General features: G+C 40.5%; 1 protein-coding gene across 12 annotated transcripts in view; it reads left to right on the forward strand.

Moving 5' to 3' along the window:
• Nucleotides 1-19616, forward strand: part of myo3b (myosin IIIB) — a 95760-nt gene that overhangs the window by 28918 nt on the left and 47226 nt on the right. For 11 of the 12 annotated variants that reach the window (XR_009791098.1, XR_009791097.1, XR_009791099.1 and 8 more), the window contains 14 exons: nucleotides 478-562; nucleotides 653-769; nucleotides 1865-1969; nucleotides 2261-2344; nucleotides 2450-2652; nucleotides 3238-3336; nucleotides 3414-3528; nucleotides 3605-3731; nucleotides 4506-4716; nucleotides 5361-5508; nucleotides 7579-7732; nucleotides 7845-7933; nucleotides 8832-8961; nucleotides 19536-19615. Coding sequence is in view for 9 of the 12 variants with exons in the window: in XM_061792212.1 (XP_061648196.1) it covers nucleotides 478-562; nucleotides 653-769; nucleotides 1865-1969; nucleotides 2261-2344; nucleotides 2450-2652; nucleotides 3238-3336; nucleotides 3414-3528; nucleotides 3605-3731; nucleotides 4506-4716; nucleotides 5361-5508; nucleotides 7579-7732; nucleotides 7845-7933; nucleotides 8832-8961; nucleotides 19536-19615 (1747 nt within the window). In the remaining 3 variants the exon portion in view is untranslated. The remainder of the gene's footprint in view (nucleotides 1-477; nucleotides 563-652; nucleotides 770-1864; nucleotides 1970-2260; nucleotides 2345-2449; nucleotides 2653-3237; nucleotides 3337-3413; nucleotides 3529-3604; nucleotides 3732-4505; nucleotides 4717-5360; nucleotides 5509-7578; nucleotides 7733-7844; nucleotides 7934-8831; nucleotides 8962-19535; nucleotide 19616) is intronic. The other variant, XM_061792210.1, reaches the window with a different exon arrangement.

Genomic DNA, 19616 nt, shown 5'->3' on the forward strand with positions numbered 1-19616 from the left:
TTTTCTTAATGTGCTCTACTGATTGGTTGAGCAGGAAGTGGAGGATTTAACAACAGTCCAAACAAGTGGTGACAGTCAATCACAACAAAGATTTAGAATTATTTATTATAATAAAATATTTGATGCAGTGGATCTCATTAGATTTTTCTGGGATTCCTAATGTTGTGGCCGCTGTGCCTACAAAGGAACATTCGAATGCCTATTTCACACATTCGGATCTCCCTTGAGCTTTTGCACAATTCTGCACTGACCTATGCCCACTGGGGCTCTTTGGTGCTGTGAGGAGTCAAAATGTAAGAATTAAGTGCAGCGGGAGTTTCTGTTCACTTGGTCTCCCCTGGGAGGACTGTAAAAGGCTTTGCACAGAGGAGTGACCCATGTGTCCCATCCAGCCTGTTCAAAGTGCACTTCCGTCATTTGATGGTCAGTTTAGAAGAGCCTCCGGCATGGTCACCTCCTGGCTTTCATCCGTTACAGGCACGAACGGATCAATACTCGTAAAACCCTCACCATAGTGAGCAGTCCCGATGATGATCTGGTCAACCTGGAGTTCTTAGACGAGGTGAGATTTAAGGTGTTTATCTCAATGCGCATTGATCGGACACAGATACGATGTTCCTTGAGGTAATGCGTTCTTCCCTCTTTTCTGCAGGAGATCATTATTGCCCATCTCCACAAGAGGTATGGCGAGCTGCAGGTGTACACGTACGTGGGTGACATCCTCATCGCGCTCAATCCTTTCCAGAACCTCAGCATCTACTCTCCTCAGGTTGGTTAGACAGTAGAGCAGTGTATCCCAACCTGTATTGAACCAAGGCATATATTTGACATAAGAAAAGTCGCACGCCACTCCACCAAACAAAAATGTCACAAAAAGTGTATACACTGTCTATACAGTTGGAGTTATGGAGAAAAAAGTTCAATCTTGGTTTCATTGGACCGTAACACATTTTCCCAAACACGTGGGAAAACCTTCAGGCTTCTGCCAAAAAGCAAAAAAAAAAAGCCTACTAGAACATCTGAAATGTATTTGGGTTTAATCAGAGGCACTTCAACTGTTGGCAGGTGTGTGCTGACTCACATTTAACATGAGTTTGAATGTGACTGGTTAATTCTGAAAACAGACATATCCTAGTTATGAGAGGGAGTGCATACTTGTTCAACCTCATTATTTTAGTTGTTGATTTCCCCTCTCGAAAAGTTGTAAAGGTTATAGGTCACATTAGAAGAAGTGAGTTTCGGCTTTTGCAATAGCGAGTCACTTGCATGATTTATTTTTTTTTTTTTACGCCGGCCGTCCTTCCTGACGCAATCCACCCATTGTTATCCTGGCTCGGGACTGGCAGTAACTGGGAATTGGTGCACTGACCGCCGTCTGCGTGAAAGGCAGCAGCATGTACCAATAAACTCACATTAACGGTGTAAAAAATTTCGATATAATTTACCTAACTTTATTTATTTATTTTTAATATCATTTGAAAAGGGGTGTGTAAACCTTTCATATCCACTGTAGGTAGAAACAAAACAAAACAAAACATTATTTTTAGTGAAGTGAAATTGGATCATTTGTCACAGCACACATGATGATCTCTCATGGCACAATAATGTGCTGTGGCACACTGGTTGGAAATCACTGCACAAGAGTAGTGCTTTATCTCAAAATTACTCTTTTTTTTATTATTTTACATATATATATATATATATATATATGTTGTAGCTAGTCAGTATGTCGTATTTGGATTTTTGGCCATTTCAATCTTTCAATTTCAACACAGCATTTAATGGAACTATGAGTTTACATTTGTTAATAAGGATATATTTTTTTTGCATCTTGCATATACTGTAATTAATTGTCTGTACTTAGTTTTCAAAGCTGTACCATGGCGTGAAGCGGGCCGACAATCCTCCACACATCTTTGCAACAGCCGACGCAGCCTACCAAAGCATGGTGACTTTCTGCAAAGATCAGGTACAGCTCTTAATGAACTACAAACACACTGTTTAATAGTGGTTCTTGAACTTTTTACCCTAAGTACCATCCCAGATCTGGTCCCTTGGGCCTCAAGTTTGACAGATCTGCCTTATGGTATAAACTAGAACTAAGATTGCAAACACTGACCTCACAAATCTGCATGAATGGACAAAAATGTGGTAGAAAATCCATATTTTCTTCCCTTTAAACTTACTGTATCATGAATGCATTTTTATATGAATGGGCTTATATTTTTTCCTTTGTATGGGTCTCTTGCTTTCTTTTTAGTGTATCATCATCAGTGGGGAGAGTGGTGCTGGGAAAACAGAGAGCGCTCATTTAATTGTTCAACATCTCACCTTCTTAGGAAAGGTATAGCAGCTTAGTAGACAATTATCAATTATAATAAGTGTCTTAACAAGAAAGTACCTTCAGACAATAGCAGAAGTTATTAAAAAGACATTTTGGTGCATTCAGGCCAACAATCGGACTTTACGAGAGAAGATCCTGCAGGTGAATCCTCTTGTGGAGGCCTTCGGAAACGCTTGCACGGCCATCAACGACAACTCGAGCCGCTTCGGAAAGTACCTGGAGATGAAGTTCACGCCCACCGGAGCGGTCATTGGCGCCAAAATATCTGAATACCTGCTGGAGAAGTCAAGGGTCATCAAACAGGCCATGTTGGTGTTATTCACATTCTGCACTTATTCACTGAGCCAAGGAATTACATTGAAGTGATTAATTTAGACAAAAGTAGTGCTTTGTCGCCATCTTGTGGCATCTTGGAGGCAAGGAACTATGTTGAAGTGAGTTGAGGCGCTTCATTTTGACAAAAGTAGTGCTCTGTCACCATTTTGTGGCATCTTGATACCAAGAAACAATGTTGAAGAGCTTCATTTTGACAAAAGTAGTGCTCTGTCACCATTTTGTGGCATCTTGATGCCAAGGAACTATGTTGTAGTAAGTTGAGAAGCTTCATTTAGACAAAAGCAGTGGTTTGCCATGCAACATTTTTTTAAATTGAATTGAGTAAAAGGGAAATTAATTGTTGTTGTATTATATAAATAATACGATAAATAAATAATACATGATTTTATAGTTAAAATTAAATATTTTACATGCACATTTTATTACTCTTTTATCCATGCCCTGGCCCATCTGTCTGTTTTAAAACTCAAATGTAGCCCTTTAGCACAAAGGGCTAAACATGCTCGCTGCACTGTTGTTATTTTTCTTTTCAACCTGTTACTCTTGTTTTCTCTTAGGGGGGAGAAAAACTTCCACGTCTTTTATTACATATATGCTGGCCTTTACCACCAAGATAAGCTGAAGACTTACAGGTTGCCAGAAAAGACAGCTCCCAGGTTAGCGCTGCACTCCAACGGGGAGATCAACATGCTGTCATGTTCCACTCAAAATATTAATATGAATAAATGTTCAGGTATATTGACAATCAACAATGCAAAGTGATGCAGGACATTGTCTCCAGCAAACTGTACAAGGAGCAGTTTGAAGTCATCCAGGAATGCTTCCGGAACATCGGCTTTACCGAAGAGGTATTTTAGCAATCGAGATCCGCTTTTTTTCCCCCCTTGCAGGTGTCAGTTGTGTCACCTCCTCTTTCTATTTTAGGAAGTCAACTCTGTCTACAGGATTCTCTCAGCCATATTGAACACTGGCAACATAGAATTTACCGCCATCACGACCCAACACCAAACCGACAAGAGTGAGGTGCCTAATTCAGAAGCCTTGGAGAATGGTAAGATGTGATGGCTGCCTGTACGAACGAATGAGATCAGATGTGAGAGTTGTATCAGAAATCCTTTGGAGCAGTTTAGAATCAATATTTATCTCATAACATGACGAACATTTTTTTGGAAACGATCCGCTGTTTGCTGCTGTAACACCGGAATTTCCCCTCTGGGAATTGCTAAATGATTATCTTATTTTATCATGCATTAAAAAACATAAGAAAATTATCATACTCAACAGAGATACTGATTATTAAATGCACTGGTAATGTTTGGAGATTTGTCAAAGTTGAATCATTGACTATAACACTTTTTGCTCTGACCAACCAATCAGAGGAAGGAAAAATGCTGATGACATCGAGGGCCAGCTCACTGAAGTTTAAAGTCTGATTGACTAAATAAACAATCCCACTGCCAATATACTTAAAGTTACCGCTTCTCTAGGCTCTGGGCAGACTAGATTGACATGGCAACACATCGAGGCTGAAATCTGATTGGACCAAAAAAAAATCTTACATCTACATACATGTACTGGAAGTAGTGCAGTCTAGAGAAACATTACAAAATGAAGAGAATAGACTATTTGGGAATAAATTCTTTCAATGTTATGGAACTAATATAAGAATGGGGTTTGTAAGTATAGGTCAGTGCTTCTGATAGTGAGAAGGTCCATCACTGACTGTCCTACACCATTAACAGCATGACGCATATATCATGTTTCAAGAAAATGTCCCTCGAGGCATCTACCAAATTCTCCTTCTTTTTTTTTTTTTGCTCTCCAGCTGCTTCCCTGCTCAGCATCGGTCCCGAGGAGCTCCAGGAGGCGCTGACCTCCCAGTGCGTGGTCACCAGGGGCGAGACCATCATCCGCACCAACACGGTGGACAAAGCTGCCGACGTGCGGGACGCCATGTCCAAGGCCTTGTACGGCCGCCTGTTCAGCTGGATCGTGCACCGCATCAACACTTTGCTGCAGCCCGACATGAACATCTGGTGAGCGGGCACGTAGGTGATGAACATCCGTGTGGACGTCCTCCGCTCCCACAAAGCACCAGTGACCTTCGTAGATGTCTACAGAGCTCATTGCAAACACGCAGAGGAGAATATCAATGCGGGGTGAAAAGAAAGTTTGAATAAATTTTTGATACCGATTCCGTGCAGAGAAAATAATTTTCAGATGATTAGAAAGACTTCAGAGAGACTACAAAGAGGCTGTTCATTGATCCAAAAGAGTTTTTTCATAAATATGTGCGTCAAACGTCAAGGAGTCTAACAAAAACTACATCCCGTCTCCTCTTTATATGGCTTATTGCCATTAATAACCTGATAGCAATGGCAGAAAATGACCATTAAACAGTACTACTCCAAGCACTACTCAACACAAAATACACTGTAGAATTCAAAGTGTGAACATCTTGAAAATGACTCAAGGTTAAATCAATACACAGAGAAGCAGAAACCTTGATGATGCGCTGATTTTTTTCCCAAGCTCGTGTTTATGACTTCCCAGTAGCAGGCAAAACAGTATTTGGGTTGAACTTGGATTGTCATGAAAATTTTATTAATATAAATGGCTGCTGGGATTTGCTCACTGTGTTCTAATAAGTTTGTTTGTCCTGCTTTTTGTTGCTTTGAAGCGCCGCAGAGAGCGGCATGAATGTGGGAATCCTGGACATCTTTGGCTTCGAAAACTTCAAGAAGAACTCCTTTGAGCAATTGTGCATCAACATTGCGAATGAACAGATCCAGTTTTACTTCAACCAGCATATATTTGCTCTGGAACAAGTGAGTTTGACATGAAAGCCGGCTTATATATGACTTAATTGATGCATTGGATTTCAGGCATTTTTCTATAGTATAATACAATGCTATAAGTGGCGATGGGATAGAAATACAATCAGTCTATTATTACTTTGTTTGAGCAGGGGTGTTCAAAGTCTGACTCGGGGCCGTTTTCACGTTTTTTTTTGTTGGCCCCCAGCATATTCTAATAATAGAATTAAACACGGCCTGCGTCAAAAGGTTATGAAAAAAGTTCAAATGTTGAAATATTGCACACTTGTTTATTATTGATGACAAATAAGAATGTAACAATAGTTAAATGTTACAAGAGATCACCGTTTTTTCAAAAAAAAAATTTATATTGCACCAATACACTGGTGCCTTGACTTATGAGTTTAATTCCTTCCATGACCGCACTTGTAACTCAAAACACTTATATATCAAATCATCTTTCCCAAATGAAATGAATGGAAATGCCATTAATCTGTTCCAGCCCCACAAATATCACCAACAATTTTTGGGAATGAAAATGGCACTCTACAGTTTTGTACCTTATAAAAACAGAGCAATGATTAAAGTAAAATAAAATGTAAAGAACTAAACAAACATTCATTATTACATGATTCAATGCCCATTGACATTATACTCCTTCTGGTGCTTTACCTGGCCACCAGGGAATAGTATAATTCGGACGTGCATAACAAACAATGAAGAGTTTCACAATTTAGTAACTCAGTAATCTGCGGTTATATTAGCCTTTTTTTTTTGCAGAGGATAAAGAATATATGCATGTGAACCATTTAGGGGCTATAACCACTGCGGCATTGATGCTAGTTTCATTAGCCCGTTTATGGCATTTTGTTTTTTAGCATTTAGCTAGCGGACCTTTGTAAGTTATATGGTTTGATGAAATACATAATGCATAATTATTTGTTTTATCTTTAAACTTCAACTGGGAATGGCAATAAACAGCTTGAAGCAAAAAGTTGGCCTCACTTTTCTTTTCTTTTTTTTGTTTTTTGTTTTTATTTTTTTTTTAAGAATTGTTCATTAACTGCTGCTTGTTGTGAAGTTTCCTGCCACAATTTAGCGCTCATAAATCACATTTTTGCTCCCAAATCAAGACAAAAAAGTCGGCAGAGTCAAGGCTAGGCACCAGTTCTAATAACATTTTGCTTTGTTACTGATGACACCAAAATGACATTTAGATTTTTTTAAATTGAAATATGTTTAACTGCTTAGCATACCTATTGACATACAGTGTATTGTTTTTTTTTTTAGGAACTTTCATAAACACAAGGTGTGGTGCCCCCTCCCTTCATTCCATTTTTTGAACGTGGCCCTTGAGTTAGAGTGTCTTAAAGCAATATATTGTAATAATTGTAAATGAAGATATACAAATAAATACAAAAAGAGCAGATGCTATATTGAGAAATTCTGCATTCTGCTTCTCATAATATGTGGAAATAAACCCAGTTCATACTGCACAATAAAAACGACCAGTAGGAGTTCTTTATAACCTATTGTTACATAATTGTTTCACTGATCAGGCCTCAAGTGGTTGTAAAAAGTTTTTCTTCTATAAATACTTGACTGATGTAGGCCTTGTGCTCAGTGCAAGTGGGATTTTTATTTGGTGTGCTTGTCGCCAGAATTGTTGTACACACTCACTGAGTTTATTAATGATTTATACATGAGGATGGTTTAGATCCAGTGGTTCCACTTTATTAGTCAAAATATATATTTAAAGCAACTTTTGATGTGAAATTAAATAGATGCAATAATATGATAGGACTCTGGGTTATTTGCAAATTGAAATAAATTATGAATAAGTAAGTGGCACTATTTGTTAGTTCAGAGCTGTGTTATGCATTCACTAAAAGACCGTATTATGCTGGAACTCCAGCTATACACACACGCACATGCACGCACAGACACACACACAAACAGAGACACACAACAAGCCGCAGCTACGTGTTTCGCTTGATTAGAAACTTGCACAAATAATATTTGCTTAATTGGGTCATTTGGATAACTCATTAACAAGATTGTTCCAAATTCCCCGGCTGGTAGATGGAGTACCAGAGCGAGGGAGTGGATGCCAGCCTGGTGGAGTACGAGGACAACAGGCCCATCTTGGACATGTTCCTGCAGAAGCCCATGGGTCTGCTGTCCCTGCTGGATGAAGAGAGCCGCTTCCCACAGGCCACCGACCACACGTTAGTGGGTGAGGACGCAGCCACACCCAAACACCAAAATCACGACAAATACCGCTAAATATCATAGGTCAGTGTCCTCTGTTCAACATGATAGATTTTTCTGTTCCATCGTGTTCACAGATAAATTTGAGGACAATCTGCGCTGCAAGTACTTTTGGATACCAAAACGTGTCGAACTTTCTTTTGGAATTCTGCATTTTGCTGGAAAGGTATTTCATGACTCTTTGTGAGTGTGTTTTATCAGCATCTCTGACTTTGAGGCCCCATTTCTACAAAGCAGTACAGTTGGTATAATATGCAACTGGGTCGATATCGCTATGAAGCGCCTTTGGTGTCCTCATCACAATCACTCAGTCAACATGAAAATGTAGCAGAATAAGGAAACTATGAGGTCATATTATAAGTACCCAAACATTTGCTGCGCAAGCAATAGTAGATAAAAAATAAAAGTAGCAAGTCGTATGTAGCTTAATAATAACGGCGTAAAAAAACACCATTTCTCCAAAAATACTCATGTAAAAGTAAAAATTATGTCGCATTAAAACCACCCTGACAAATATAACTTATCAAAAAAACTTAAATGTAATGGAGTAAATGTAGGGCGTTACTACCCACCTCTGTCCGCAACTCACCAATTGCAAAAGCACTGGGGCATAATTACGCTTTGTTGCGGCACATAAGTATGTATAAAATGATCCAATTTCACTTAATCGGCCCAAAACCTATTATTCAATTGCTACAAATAATCTATCTTTGTTCATCTTTCTATGCAAGCGACTTATAGTGACAAGCAGAACAATTCAATTATCTTCCACTAGATGGCAGAAGGTACAATTAGCCTGTGTATCCACCTGTTGCCATTTCTACAACAGGGTAATGGCTTTGTATTCAACTAAACAGGCCCAGATTTCACACTGAAAAGTACATTTGTGAGTAAATTGAGACGAGATCATCAGCATTTCAGTGTTGCACTTTTTTGTGATACCGTGAGATTTTTCTCATGTAAAATGGGTGCTTTGGATCAATCAAAAATTGGGAAACATTGGTCTACGGCCATGCATTTATAGGTGGTTTTGTGTGTTCATCTTCTTCCATCTGACTCGCCAGGTGATGTACAGCGTAAATGGATTCCTGGAGAAAAACCGAGACACTCTCCCCGCAGACATCGTGGTGGTGCTGAGAACGTCGGAGAACAAACTTTTGCAGCAACTCTTTTCTAGTCCCTTGACTAAAATAGGTATGACACAAGTTTTACTAGCAAATACAGATACATAAGTCTAAAGCAGGAAAATCACTCACACGCTCACTCACATTACAGTGATGCCTTGAGATATGAGTGACCCGATTAAAGATTTTCAAGATACGAGCCATTTTTATTTTTACATTTTTTGCTTTAACTTTTAATCGCAAAATTTAGATGCGAGCGCTGTATGGAGGCAGTGAACTTAATTTAACTTGCTTCACAATAAGCAGCAGTTTCACAAATAATGAACAATTCAACAAACGATGTTGGTTTTATGTTGTTTAACGCCACTCTGTTGAAGTTTACTGTAATAAAAGTAGGAGAATTACACGATATGTATTTAAAACAAACACATAGCTTAGCCCTTCGTCCGCTAGCTTAATGCTAAAGCTAACACATATTGGAAAACACGCATATAACCCTTTATGCAACTGATATTTGAACAAAAACGGTGCGGCAATACAGTCATGTATTCTTTATCCTCTGTGGTGAGCTGGGAGTAGTTGAGACGTCTATCCTGTACAAACAGACGTCTATATACAGACTGTCTGTCTTGTACTTCGCTCAGGTGGCCAAGGCGGGCAGCAGCACAATGGCCATTCAGTTGATGCAAAGTGCAGTTTCATTATGTCATTTGTGTATGTTTTTATGAAATACAATATTCTGGAGGGCTATTTATCTCATTTAAAAAACACATTACAACGTTCTTTGTCAGTTTTTTGGGGATGCTGGAATGGATTACATTACATTACATTGGGGAAAGATTTTTTGAATTGACATACAAGTTATTTGAGTTACGAGCTTGGTCACGGAACAAATTCAACTCCTATCTCAAGGCACCACTGTATAGACAAAGCCGTCGTCTAAGGCAGGAACATCACTTGCACACTAAGCAAGGTAGTATCGGGAAAGTTTTGGCTGAGACAAAGTATTTTTATACAATGACTGTATTAGTGTGCAAATTTTGCTGTCGTCTGCAGCCTCCATAGACGTGCAGGTAAGTGGGTTTCTTAAAGACGTGGTACCCAGGCGCCTCCCGGTCCGCCTTTTCATTTTGAGCCGTCCTCGGATAAAGCTGCGCTCGCCATTATCTCTGGAGAGGCTCAGCTCTCGGCGTGGCGCTCTGTTTTTATTTTCACTAAGCTGTCCCTCTTGGATTCCCACTGCTCAACGCTACAGATTGTGGGTGCACTGGGATATTTTTCTGATAAGGATTTCCTAATACCCAGAGGATGAGGAAACAGTATTTAGCAAACACAAAAGGAACTCTTCCCACCTCTTTTCTGTTGGTTTAATAGCAGTAGTAATGTGCTCGTCATTAGCCCGAGCCGGGGCCTCGTGGTCACTTGACTAAGCTGAAATACTCGTAGATGTGTTGAATTATTAGGTTCACACTCTCGCCTTTTTATTTAATCTGAGCCACGATATGTGGTTTACTTTCTTTTTGAGGAACCTGTAAATGCCCACTTTCACTCCTGGTGGCATTTAAAGAAAAGCTTCAACCCACAAAAGACACCTTAGCTGAGAATCCGGGAGAAATCTCCGCAATGTGTGCGTAAACTTCAAGTGCGGGTTGTGCACAAGGGAGCCTTCACCCACGCGCTTTTTCTTGCAATTAACAGCTTCACAGGAGAACAGCCTATAAATGCTTCATTTCCGCACGAAGGAACTGAATACCGACTCAAATGTGCTGTAATGTTTATTGCTGACACTGTGTCAATTAGGTCTAAAAGCCTGTTTATTTCATTTGGTGCCACTTTGCTTTTGGTTTGCCCTTGTTTCTAAAGGCGGTGATCATTCTTGAAACTTAAAAGCGGCCATTTTCATCTGATTTCGGCGGTTTCCAGCGGTGAGCTGAACAAACATCCCACTTTTGCAACATTTTTACAGTCAATGGCGTACTATCACATGAAGTTGGAGGTTCAGTTGTCTGCAGTATTACATCCTGTCACAGTGCAAAGCATCTTATTTGATATTTAAAAAAAAAAACATGAAAGACTTCATGTTTTATCAGTGACAAAAAAGATGGTACGCCATTTGAAGAGAGATATACTAAGAGAATGAAGTCTATTCTTCGGGGTATATTTTCCCTGGCTAGAGGAGGGGTGGATTAATTTACATTTTACTCCGTATTATAGATTCACTGTTATCTGGGAAATTAACATTATCTGAGAGGGGAGGGATTCGATGAAATCTGTTTTCTAAAACCAGGGTGGCTGCCTCCTCACAATGTCACCACTAGGGGACACACATCCTGCAATCGTGGGATGTCAAAACGCCACTCGCAGATGTATGCAATCCACATATCAAACCGGGGTTATTAATTCCCTGCATCTCCTTATACATTAAATCACAATCTGTAAGTGATTGTATGCAATTTTCTACCTGCTCATTCCGCATGCCAGACCCAAGGTGATGCTGGGACTAATGACACCGCAGGAGAACAGTGGCGGAGGGGGGCTGGGGTGGGGTTGCATGGCCCCACAAAGTAAAACCTTCCGCGGTGCTCATTGTGTCTCCTTGAAGCTCACACATGTGGTGCTGTTTTGTCAGAGGAAACGGGAAGTCTTTGCATGGACAAATTCCTGAGCACTGAGGCCTCAACCAAATCAGGGGATCACAAAGTTTGAATTGGCTGGAGATTGTCCTGGGCTCCAGGAACCTGCGGTCAATGTGTGTGTGCGTGCACGGGACTGCCTGGCCCTGCTGCTTGTAGGTCAGAGCAATTCTGCACACACAGAATGGCATACAGACTCCACAAAGTTACAGTTACCGTTATGTTTTCCCATTGTAATGAATGAAAAATACCATTAATGTGGTCCAGAAAATAGCACTCTGAATATTGTACTTAATTAAAACATAGTAAGTAATAACATCATTATATAGAATGCAAGAAATTAAAAAAATGAGTGCGTCATGATTCATTCATTACGACTCCTTCTGGTGTGTGCGACTTGGCCATCGGGAGGCAGTATAAAACAGTCAAGCAGACAAATGAAGAAGAGTTTCACTCAACCTCTGTGAGTCATTAATCTACAGTATTATTAGTTATTTTTGCTGAGGATAAAGAAAATGTGCCTGTGAGGATTGTTTTATCATCTGTCTACATGTGTTGCTGCACAATTTGTCTTCATATATCTGTTCCTTAAAGTGTTAACGCCGCCACATAGATGGTTTTGTTAGTCTGTCTATGATGTTTCCCATGTTAGCATGAAGCGAGCTGTCTTTAGATCAGATCAATTTTGGCTATTTAGACCTCCATAGAGTGACTCTCTAACATGGACTTAGTATAAAAGTGTGAATTTTTATTTAAAAAAAAAAAAAAAACACCTTGGTTTTGTCATACGAGTTTCCAGAAAAGGTCCCTCTGACAGCTACTTCTGTTTGACCCAGTTCTGTATCTGCTTTGTCCCTATTTAAGCCCGCCCCCTGTCCTCTGGTTGGTTGCCTCCGTGTAGAAGACCCACTTGTGGGAGCGCACGTCTTTGTTATGTTGACAGCGCTGGCTCGGGAGCGGAGAGGTAGGCGGAGAGCTTCGCTAGTGACCTAGATAACCTCAAGAACTTCGAATGACCTGGTTTCAGGCCTCTCGGCAGAAAAACGTCTCATACTCAGGAATGCGTGGATGATTTAATTTCATATTTCACATGTTTACTGAGGCACCATAGAGCCAATAGTAGATCTCGAATAGCAGAAAAAGTTGGTTTGGTGAAAGGTGGCATCTTTAAGCAATCTTTTTTTGGGGGCTATTGTAATGTCCTTGCATGTGGGAAAGGAGAGCAACCGTTGTGATGCCCTTTCAGTTGTTTATTGAATGCCGGGAGAATGGTATACACAAGCAGGAGCTGCTGTCAGCCACAGCTCACATCCAGACATTCACACGCAGACTCGATGTCACATGCCACCCTCAAGCCCCGCCTCTAAAAGCTACACAGACACTACAATACATAACTTTTTATGCTTGCAATTGTTGTTTTTTTGTGTTAAAATACATTTGCAATCTGTTTAAAAGGTGTGTTTTAGTATGTTTAAATTTGTTTAAAGCGTGCGGGAGAGGTGAAACTCTATCACTGATTTGCACCAATTGCGGTTCTGACTGCAACGTATTCCCCGAGGTTCACTGTACTGCAAATTGCAATTCTAGTAACTTAACAATTCAAACTCACTCGTGCAATTTCAAACCTGTACTTTCAGTAGGAGTCAGGGGTTACAAGTTCAAGCTCGTCGAGTGTGTTGAAGAATCTACAAAGAGTCCGTGTAAAGATGTGACAGTTCTGCCATGCCCTGCTTCTCCTTTTGTCTCTGTCCATGTTAGGAGACCCTTTCTATCCCCTTTGTGTGGAAATGACAGGCTTTATCCAGCCATATGACACTTTTGACTTTGTTCTTTCTCAGTGAAACTTTTCTTTATTTATTTTTGGAGTACAGTTGGCATAAATCACAAGTGTTTTTCAAGAAAGAGAAACACTCCCCAAGTACCACTTTTGCTCAATTTCTCCTCCAATTTAAGTGGTATTGGGGAAATGTTTGGAGTCAGCAGTGGGATTCTGACGGCGCCGACTCCCCTAAGTCACATAGTGGTGCAACATCCTTTGATAAATGCAACACTGTGTTGTGTCATTTAAAGCCAATTACACCATGCTTTTATGATTGATCGGCTCTGACAGTGGTGGATTCCATTTAAATCAACAGTCCCCCGGAGCCATCTCTAGGCGGGCGGGGAGGGTGTCGGCGGCGTGGGTGACGGTGGGGGCGTTTTACGGCTGCTTTAATCTCATTTGCTTGGCTGCTGAGTTGAGTTTCTAGATCGGGTGTTCAAAAAGGGAGCGGGAGAGCGCCGTCGTGAGCGTCTTGCTCACTCAGCTACCCATCGGCACTGCGATTGTCCCCCCGTGTCGACAGCTCGATCCCCGGTTTCTGAAGTACAAGACGCACACTGACACACATAAAGGCGTGCAGGGAGATGTCACATTCAAGTTGGGATTGCTTTTTAATCCCAGGCACATTGACTATTCTCGTCAATAGAAGCCCAATACAAGTGCCATCTTGAGCTTTCGTTTTCCCCCTTTGGGATTCTTGCCAGGTTTAAATTTCAATGTGAATGCACAGATGCCAACGATTGCGTTTTCTCACTCTGCAAACTCTTCCCCTTTTTCCCCCTGACATATTTCTAGTGTTGTGTTAGGCTGGGGAGAGGGAAGTCTGGGCGTTCCTGCTAAAGCTACTGCACCCTCGACCCGACCTCAGATAAGCGGTAGAAAATGGATGGATGGATGGATGGGTGTTAGGCTTGGAGGTGCATGCCAAGAGCCACACGCTAAAGTGTAAATGATCTGCAGGACACTCTTTGTACCCTTAAGGCTAGGTTCACACTGTGGCAGGCCATGTATTTGGTACCTGGATCTTCAGTGGGGTCTTACCCGACTTAATACATTTAGAAATTAGTCAAGTCCGTTTTATTAATATAATGCCAATTTAGAACAGAGGTTCTCAATGCACTTTACAAACTGAGCAGGTCAAAGTACCACACTCCTTATACGTTATACATATGTACTATAAATAAGAAAACAACCTGAACCCAACATGTGCAAGCACTTGGTGATGGAGCCAAAGCAAAGGGAGAACAATGGGCAGTTTTTAAAAAATCCAGTATAGTGTATTTGTCAAGTACAGTTCAGTTGCCTTTAACTTTAATGTACAGTAAATACAGTACTTTTGCATTTCATATCTTAGAACTGTTTGTTTTCTAACGTTTTTTGAGGCACAATTTTTATCTTTTGTTTTTACTGAATCATTGTTTAAGTACAGATTTTATTTTCCTCGATTTAAGTGGAGTGTTAATGTTCAAAGTGTGCATAATGTTACAGTGGCATACAGTAATATTAAATATACTTTTAGGAATAAAACCTGCCTTGTTTTTGCTCCTGTATTTTAGCATTGGGTATGAAGTTGGAAAGCTAAGTATTTTTTGAGGTGGTACTTGGTGTAAAAGGTTTGAGAATCACTGTTCTTGTCAGCACACTTTGGTTGGAATCAGTGCGGTATGGTTGGCTTCAGTAGGGTAGAGCGAAACGTGCTGCTGTCCATTGATTGGTCCACAGGGAATTGTCACAATGGAATGGAAAAGATGAACTGGAAAAAAAATTAAAATGTGTGGATAACAGGGAGAGAGTTTGTCTATTTTTTTGGGATGATGTCAATACTTTTCTTTTGGCAAATGTCGTTATGTCTGCTATTTACGTAGTCGATCCAGTGTCACCATCCTGTCTACGCACCGCACAGTGGAGACATAACCCTGATCAGGATTTAAAGCTCTTTAGTGGCCTGCCCTGACCTAAAGTTCCCCTCACCAACTCCCTTCTTCGCTTTTTAATCATTCCACACTTATTTTATCCTCATTATTAGATACTTCAAGAAACCCCTTTCTCCACCGTCAAAGGACAATTCTTCCCCTTTTCAGGCTTGTCTGTGTTTGAATTCTAATATTCCACCTCATTAGAAAAGTTCCCATCTGGATCTAAATGAGGTCTTCATTCAAGCCGGACATCACAGGTGCTCCCTTGGATTCATGTCCCAGGAGGCAGACATCTTTGAGGATGCCGACTATTAACCCGCGCTCTAATCATCTCGTCAGGAGGGGATAGGAAACTCGCTAGCAAGAATGAATTAATGTGACCCGCCGAGGAATACGGCAAGAAAGCAAGCGAGTGTCCATTTGTCAAGGCTTAGGTACCACTGGTACAGTTTCCGCGCCGGCTGCGCAGCCCCCTTCATCTCGCCTTGATGGTGTCACGGAAGTGAGAGGCGTGAAAGCGCAGTGACACTTGGCGAGCCCGTTCCACCCGCAGCCGCTAATTCATCATGACAAATGTGCTCAGATGATCTGGCCCAGCAGCGCTAATGGGGAAAGGGGAGAGCGCGCTTCATTTGCACAAGACCCCTCCAATTAATCCAAGCAGCTTTACTCTGGGCTAATTGGAGCGGGGCCCTCCCTGCCCCGTATGTCGCGAATACTGTAAATCCGACACAGTTTAATAGCTGCTCTTCTCTTTTTATTTTTTTTATGTAATTTTTTTTTTGTTTTTGTTTTTTTGCTTGCATGTGTCTCTGATTGTTTAATCCGATCTAAACACACGACTCATTTCAACAATATTTACACTCGGAGGCTGAACACAATTTGTTCCGGGACACTGGATGACCTCTCATTGAGTCGGATTTAGACATTTTCCAATGAGGAATTCATGAAAATGGGCACCGCAGTGGATTAGTGGTGAGCATGTTTGCCTCACAACTCTGATGTTTGGGCTTTGAATATTGCCTCCGGCCTTCCTATGTGGAGTTTGCATGTTCTCCCCCGTGCTTTATGTGGGTTTTCTGCGGGTACATGCATGTTAGGTTCATTGAGAATTCAAAATTGTCCATAGGTGTGAATGTGAGTGTGAATAGTTTCGTCCTGCTCAAAATGCTTCTGCATCTTACTGTAACTGGAGCATGTAAGAGGGAGCACATAACTTAGATTCCAGCCTCCCTCCGCTGGCTGTATATTTAGATATATATTTTTTGGAGTTCATTTTAAATTCCTAAATGGTATTGCGCTGCCTTACCTCACTGAGCTGTTCCATCCTTACGCTTGTGCCCGCTGCCTCAAGGTCAGCTGACCTGCTGCTTATGGAGTTACGGAGGTTTAGGCGGAAGCTCAGAGAGGTTAGAGCTTTTTCTGTTGCTGGTCCCACGCTGTACAGTGACCTCCCTCTGTACATAACATCAGCCTTCTGGCTGTCCATTTTTATTCTTTGGCTTTCAACTCTGCATGAGGCTTTGCACCTGCTTTAGCGCTTTATTGTTTTAATCATTTTATGTTTTAATTGTTTTATAGCTTATGTTGGATATTTATCTGTTTACAACACTTAGTTACAGCTGTGGAAATGATGTTTACATTCCTAATTGGACGTTCCGCTATATTCGGAGCGTTGGTTCTGCTTTTTTTTTTTTTTCAAAATGCTTTATTTGAACGTAGAACCTATTTTAAGTGCGCGATCAACACAAATATTACTTGGATGTGTTTTAAATATTCCAAAATGTAAAATATCATAGGAGCTGTAGTGGCATAAATTGATTCAGATAAATAAGAGCTAGCAAATAAAGTGTGAGCAGCACTGTTTGCAAGCTTAAAAGACTGAGTCACTTTTGAAGTGCTCTCACTCCCGTTGTTCTGTCTGTGTATGTATGTATGTGTGTGTGTGTGTGTGTGTGTGTGTTTAATATCAAAAAGACCTGTCTCCAAACTGATCCACTCTAATATGATTGTAATATCTGTGTTTGATTGACATTTGTCACAAATACACAGTCTCGAATTGGGGAGCAGGCACTGATCCACTCTTTCAATGCTCTTCATTTGCCACAACCTGTACTTAAAACGCATCACAAATACAAAGAAGCTCACTGGGTGCGCTTGGGCAATTGTTGCCCTGTCACTTAGGTTTTACGTTCCAAAACTTACAAAGGTTTTGCTCATCACTATACATGGATGCTTGTGGAATGCCGCCTCCTGTGTGCGTAGACCCTTTTTTATTTATTTTTTATTTCCCCCCCACCCAAAAGGTGTGTGTGTGGCACATCTGTGCAGCTATTGTTTATTCATGGAGTCAACCCTTTGAAATGTGTTAAGATACTTCCCACTCATTATAAAAATCCTGCCACCCATGGATTAGGACTTTGATGCCACAATCCTGCTTCAAAGGCTGCTTTCACTGCTATTAATCACAGTTTAGCCTGTGAAGATATAGCCAGGGAAAACATTTGGACATCTTGTGCAGAAACTTTGAAAGGTTGAGACTGTCGTGCATATGCTGCATTCATAATATCCTCTCTTGTGTGCACGCAGCTGCGCTCCATAACTGCATTCAGCTTATTTGGAATAGACTTTTTACTACATGCCGCAGTTTGAATACACATTTATGAATCAGACACTCACAGGTCACAATAATAGGTACAGCTGCATAAACTAATGTTATCCAAAGTTAAAAGTCGACCTTGCATAGTAGATAATAATACTCAGTTTTGAAACAGTCAGAAAGGTTTTAACACAATCGAAACAACATGTTTATTGTGGTCGTAGTTGCCAATATCCATACAGTTCAAATGAATACTTTTTGGGCAATGTCAATTACATCTAAGCATTATTATCTTGGTTCAAAGGAAAAGCATAACTGTCATTCACAAATATATCTCTCAGCTAAGTCTGACACTGTTTGCACTAAATTTCATTGTACAACCAACCTGTTTATCGCAAAGGATGCTAATTCTCTGCTCTGTGGGAACAAGGGCTACTATTACTGGAGCTTACTGTAGTACACTGAAGGAGCGTAAACTCTAAATTTGGACTTGCCTGTACAGTATTCAATACTGTAAAAACCCATAACACGAAAAACAACCACTACGATATAACAATAAGACAAAGGATGATAAAGCAAGGGTTGACTATATACCCATACTGTACCCATAAGTTATTTGATGAGTATGATCAACTTTGTGCAGGCACTGCTTCGTGGCACCTGTGAGGGTTGCCTGGCAAACTCTCAGTCATTGATTGTTTGCCATCTCAGCCACAAATGCTAAGCTAAGCTAACTGAGACCTCACAGGGTCTTTCGCCCAAGACGACCACCGAACAGTCCAGTTGCGATCGATTCAATGCCCTCAGAATCCAACGACCTGGATCAATGAGAATACAGTAAACACAAGCATTGCAGGGGTGTTGTCATTTGGATTTCAAATTTAGTATTTTTGTTGTTGTTCAAATTACTTTACTATTACTTTCAGTTCATCTTCAAAGTAAATATTACTTTGGTAGGCAGTACATTTTATATTGGTGCAAAAAAAAAAAGTGAAAGCCTTTATTAAACCTTTATTTCTCCTGACGTTTCCTCTTTTTGGGACCTAAAAAAATCATAACACTGCACTTTTAATTTGTGCAGGATTTCATTCCCTCAGTGCGTTGTGTGTTCTTCCGCTGCGTCTTATCTACTCAGTTTCGGAATGTCTAAACACTATTGTCATTGGCTACTTTAAATGTCAACCATTACAAGCTGCTGCAAGGATTAACTTCAGCACTAGTTTTTTTTCTACAGTTGTAAAATCTCCTGGAAAATAAATACATAAAAACACAATTTATTGTTTTTTTTGTTTGTTTTTTTTAAATAGAAAAAGTAAGATTATTTGGCCAAAATATATCTTCTGGAAGTACGCTATAGCAAAGCATATTAGGATGGCTAAAAATGTTGTTTGCAACTGGATTTTATTTACTCTGTGGCCAAAGAAAGAAATACTTGTTGACGCAGTGGAAAAGTACAATTGGAAATGGAAATCGGGCCTCTGAAGGAATTTTGGGCCTTAATGCTTTTTGGTTTGGGTGTTTTATTTAATGCCATTAGTGTATTAATGATCTCATGACACCTTTGTCAACACCATTCCTACTGCCACAGTGTTACCAAATTTTATAGAGTTCCCTTCACCAGCCAAGGTTCCTCTTTCAGCGAAATATGATTGTCCTTCCTTTTGCTTTGGACAGGGAATCTGGGCACCGCCCGAGCCCGAGTGAACGCCGCCTCTCGATCTCTGCCGCCGCAGCTCCGTTCCGGACACTCCAAGG

The sequence above is a fragment of the Phyllopteryx taeniolatus genome, chromosome 12 (assembly GCF_024500385.1).
Source record: "Phyllopteryx taeniolatus isolate TA_2022b chromosome 12, UOR_Ptae_1.2, whole genome shotgun sequence".
NCBI lineage: Eukaryota > Metazoa > Chordata > Actinopteri > Syngnathiformes > Syngnathidae > Phyllopteryx > Phyllopteryx taeniolatus.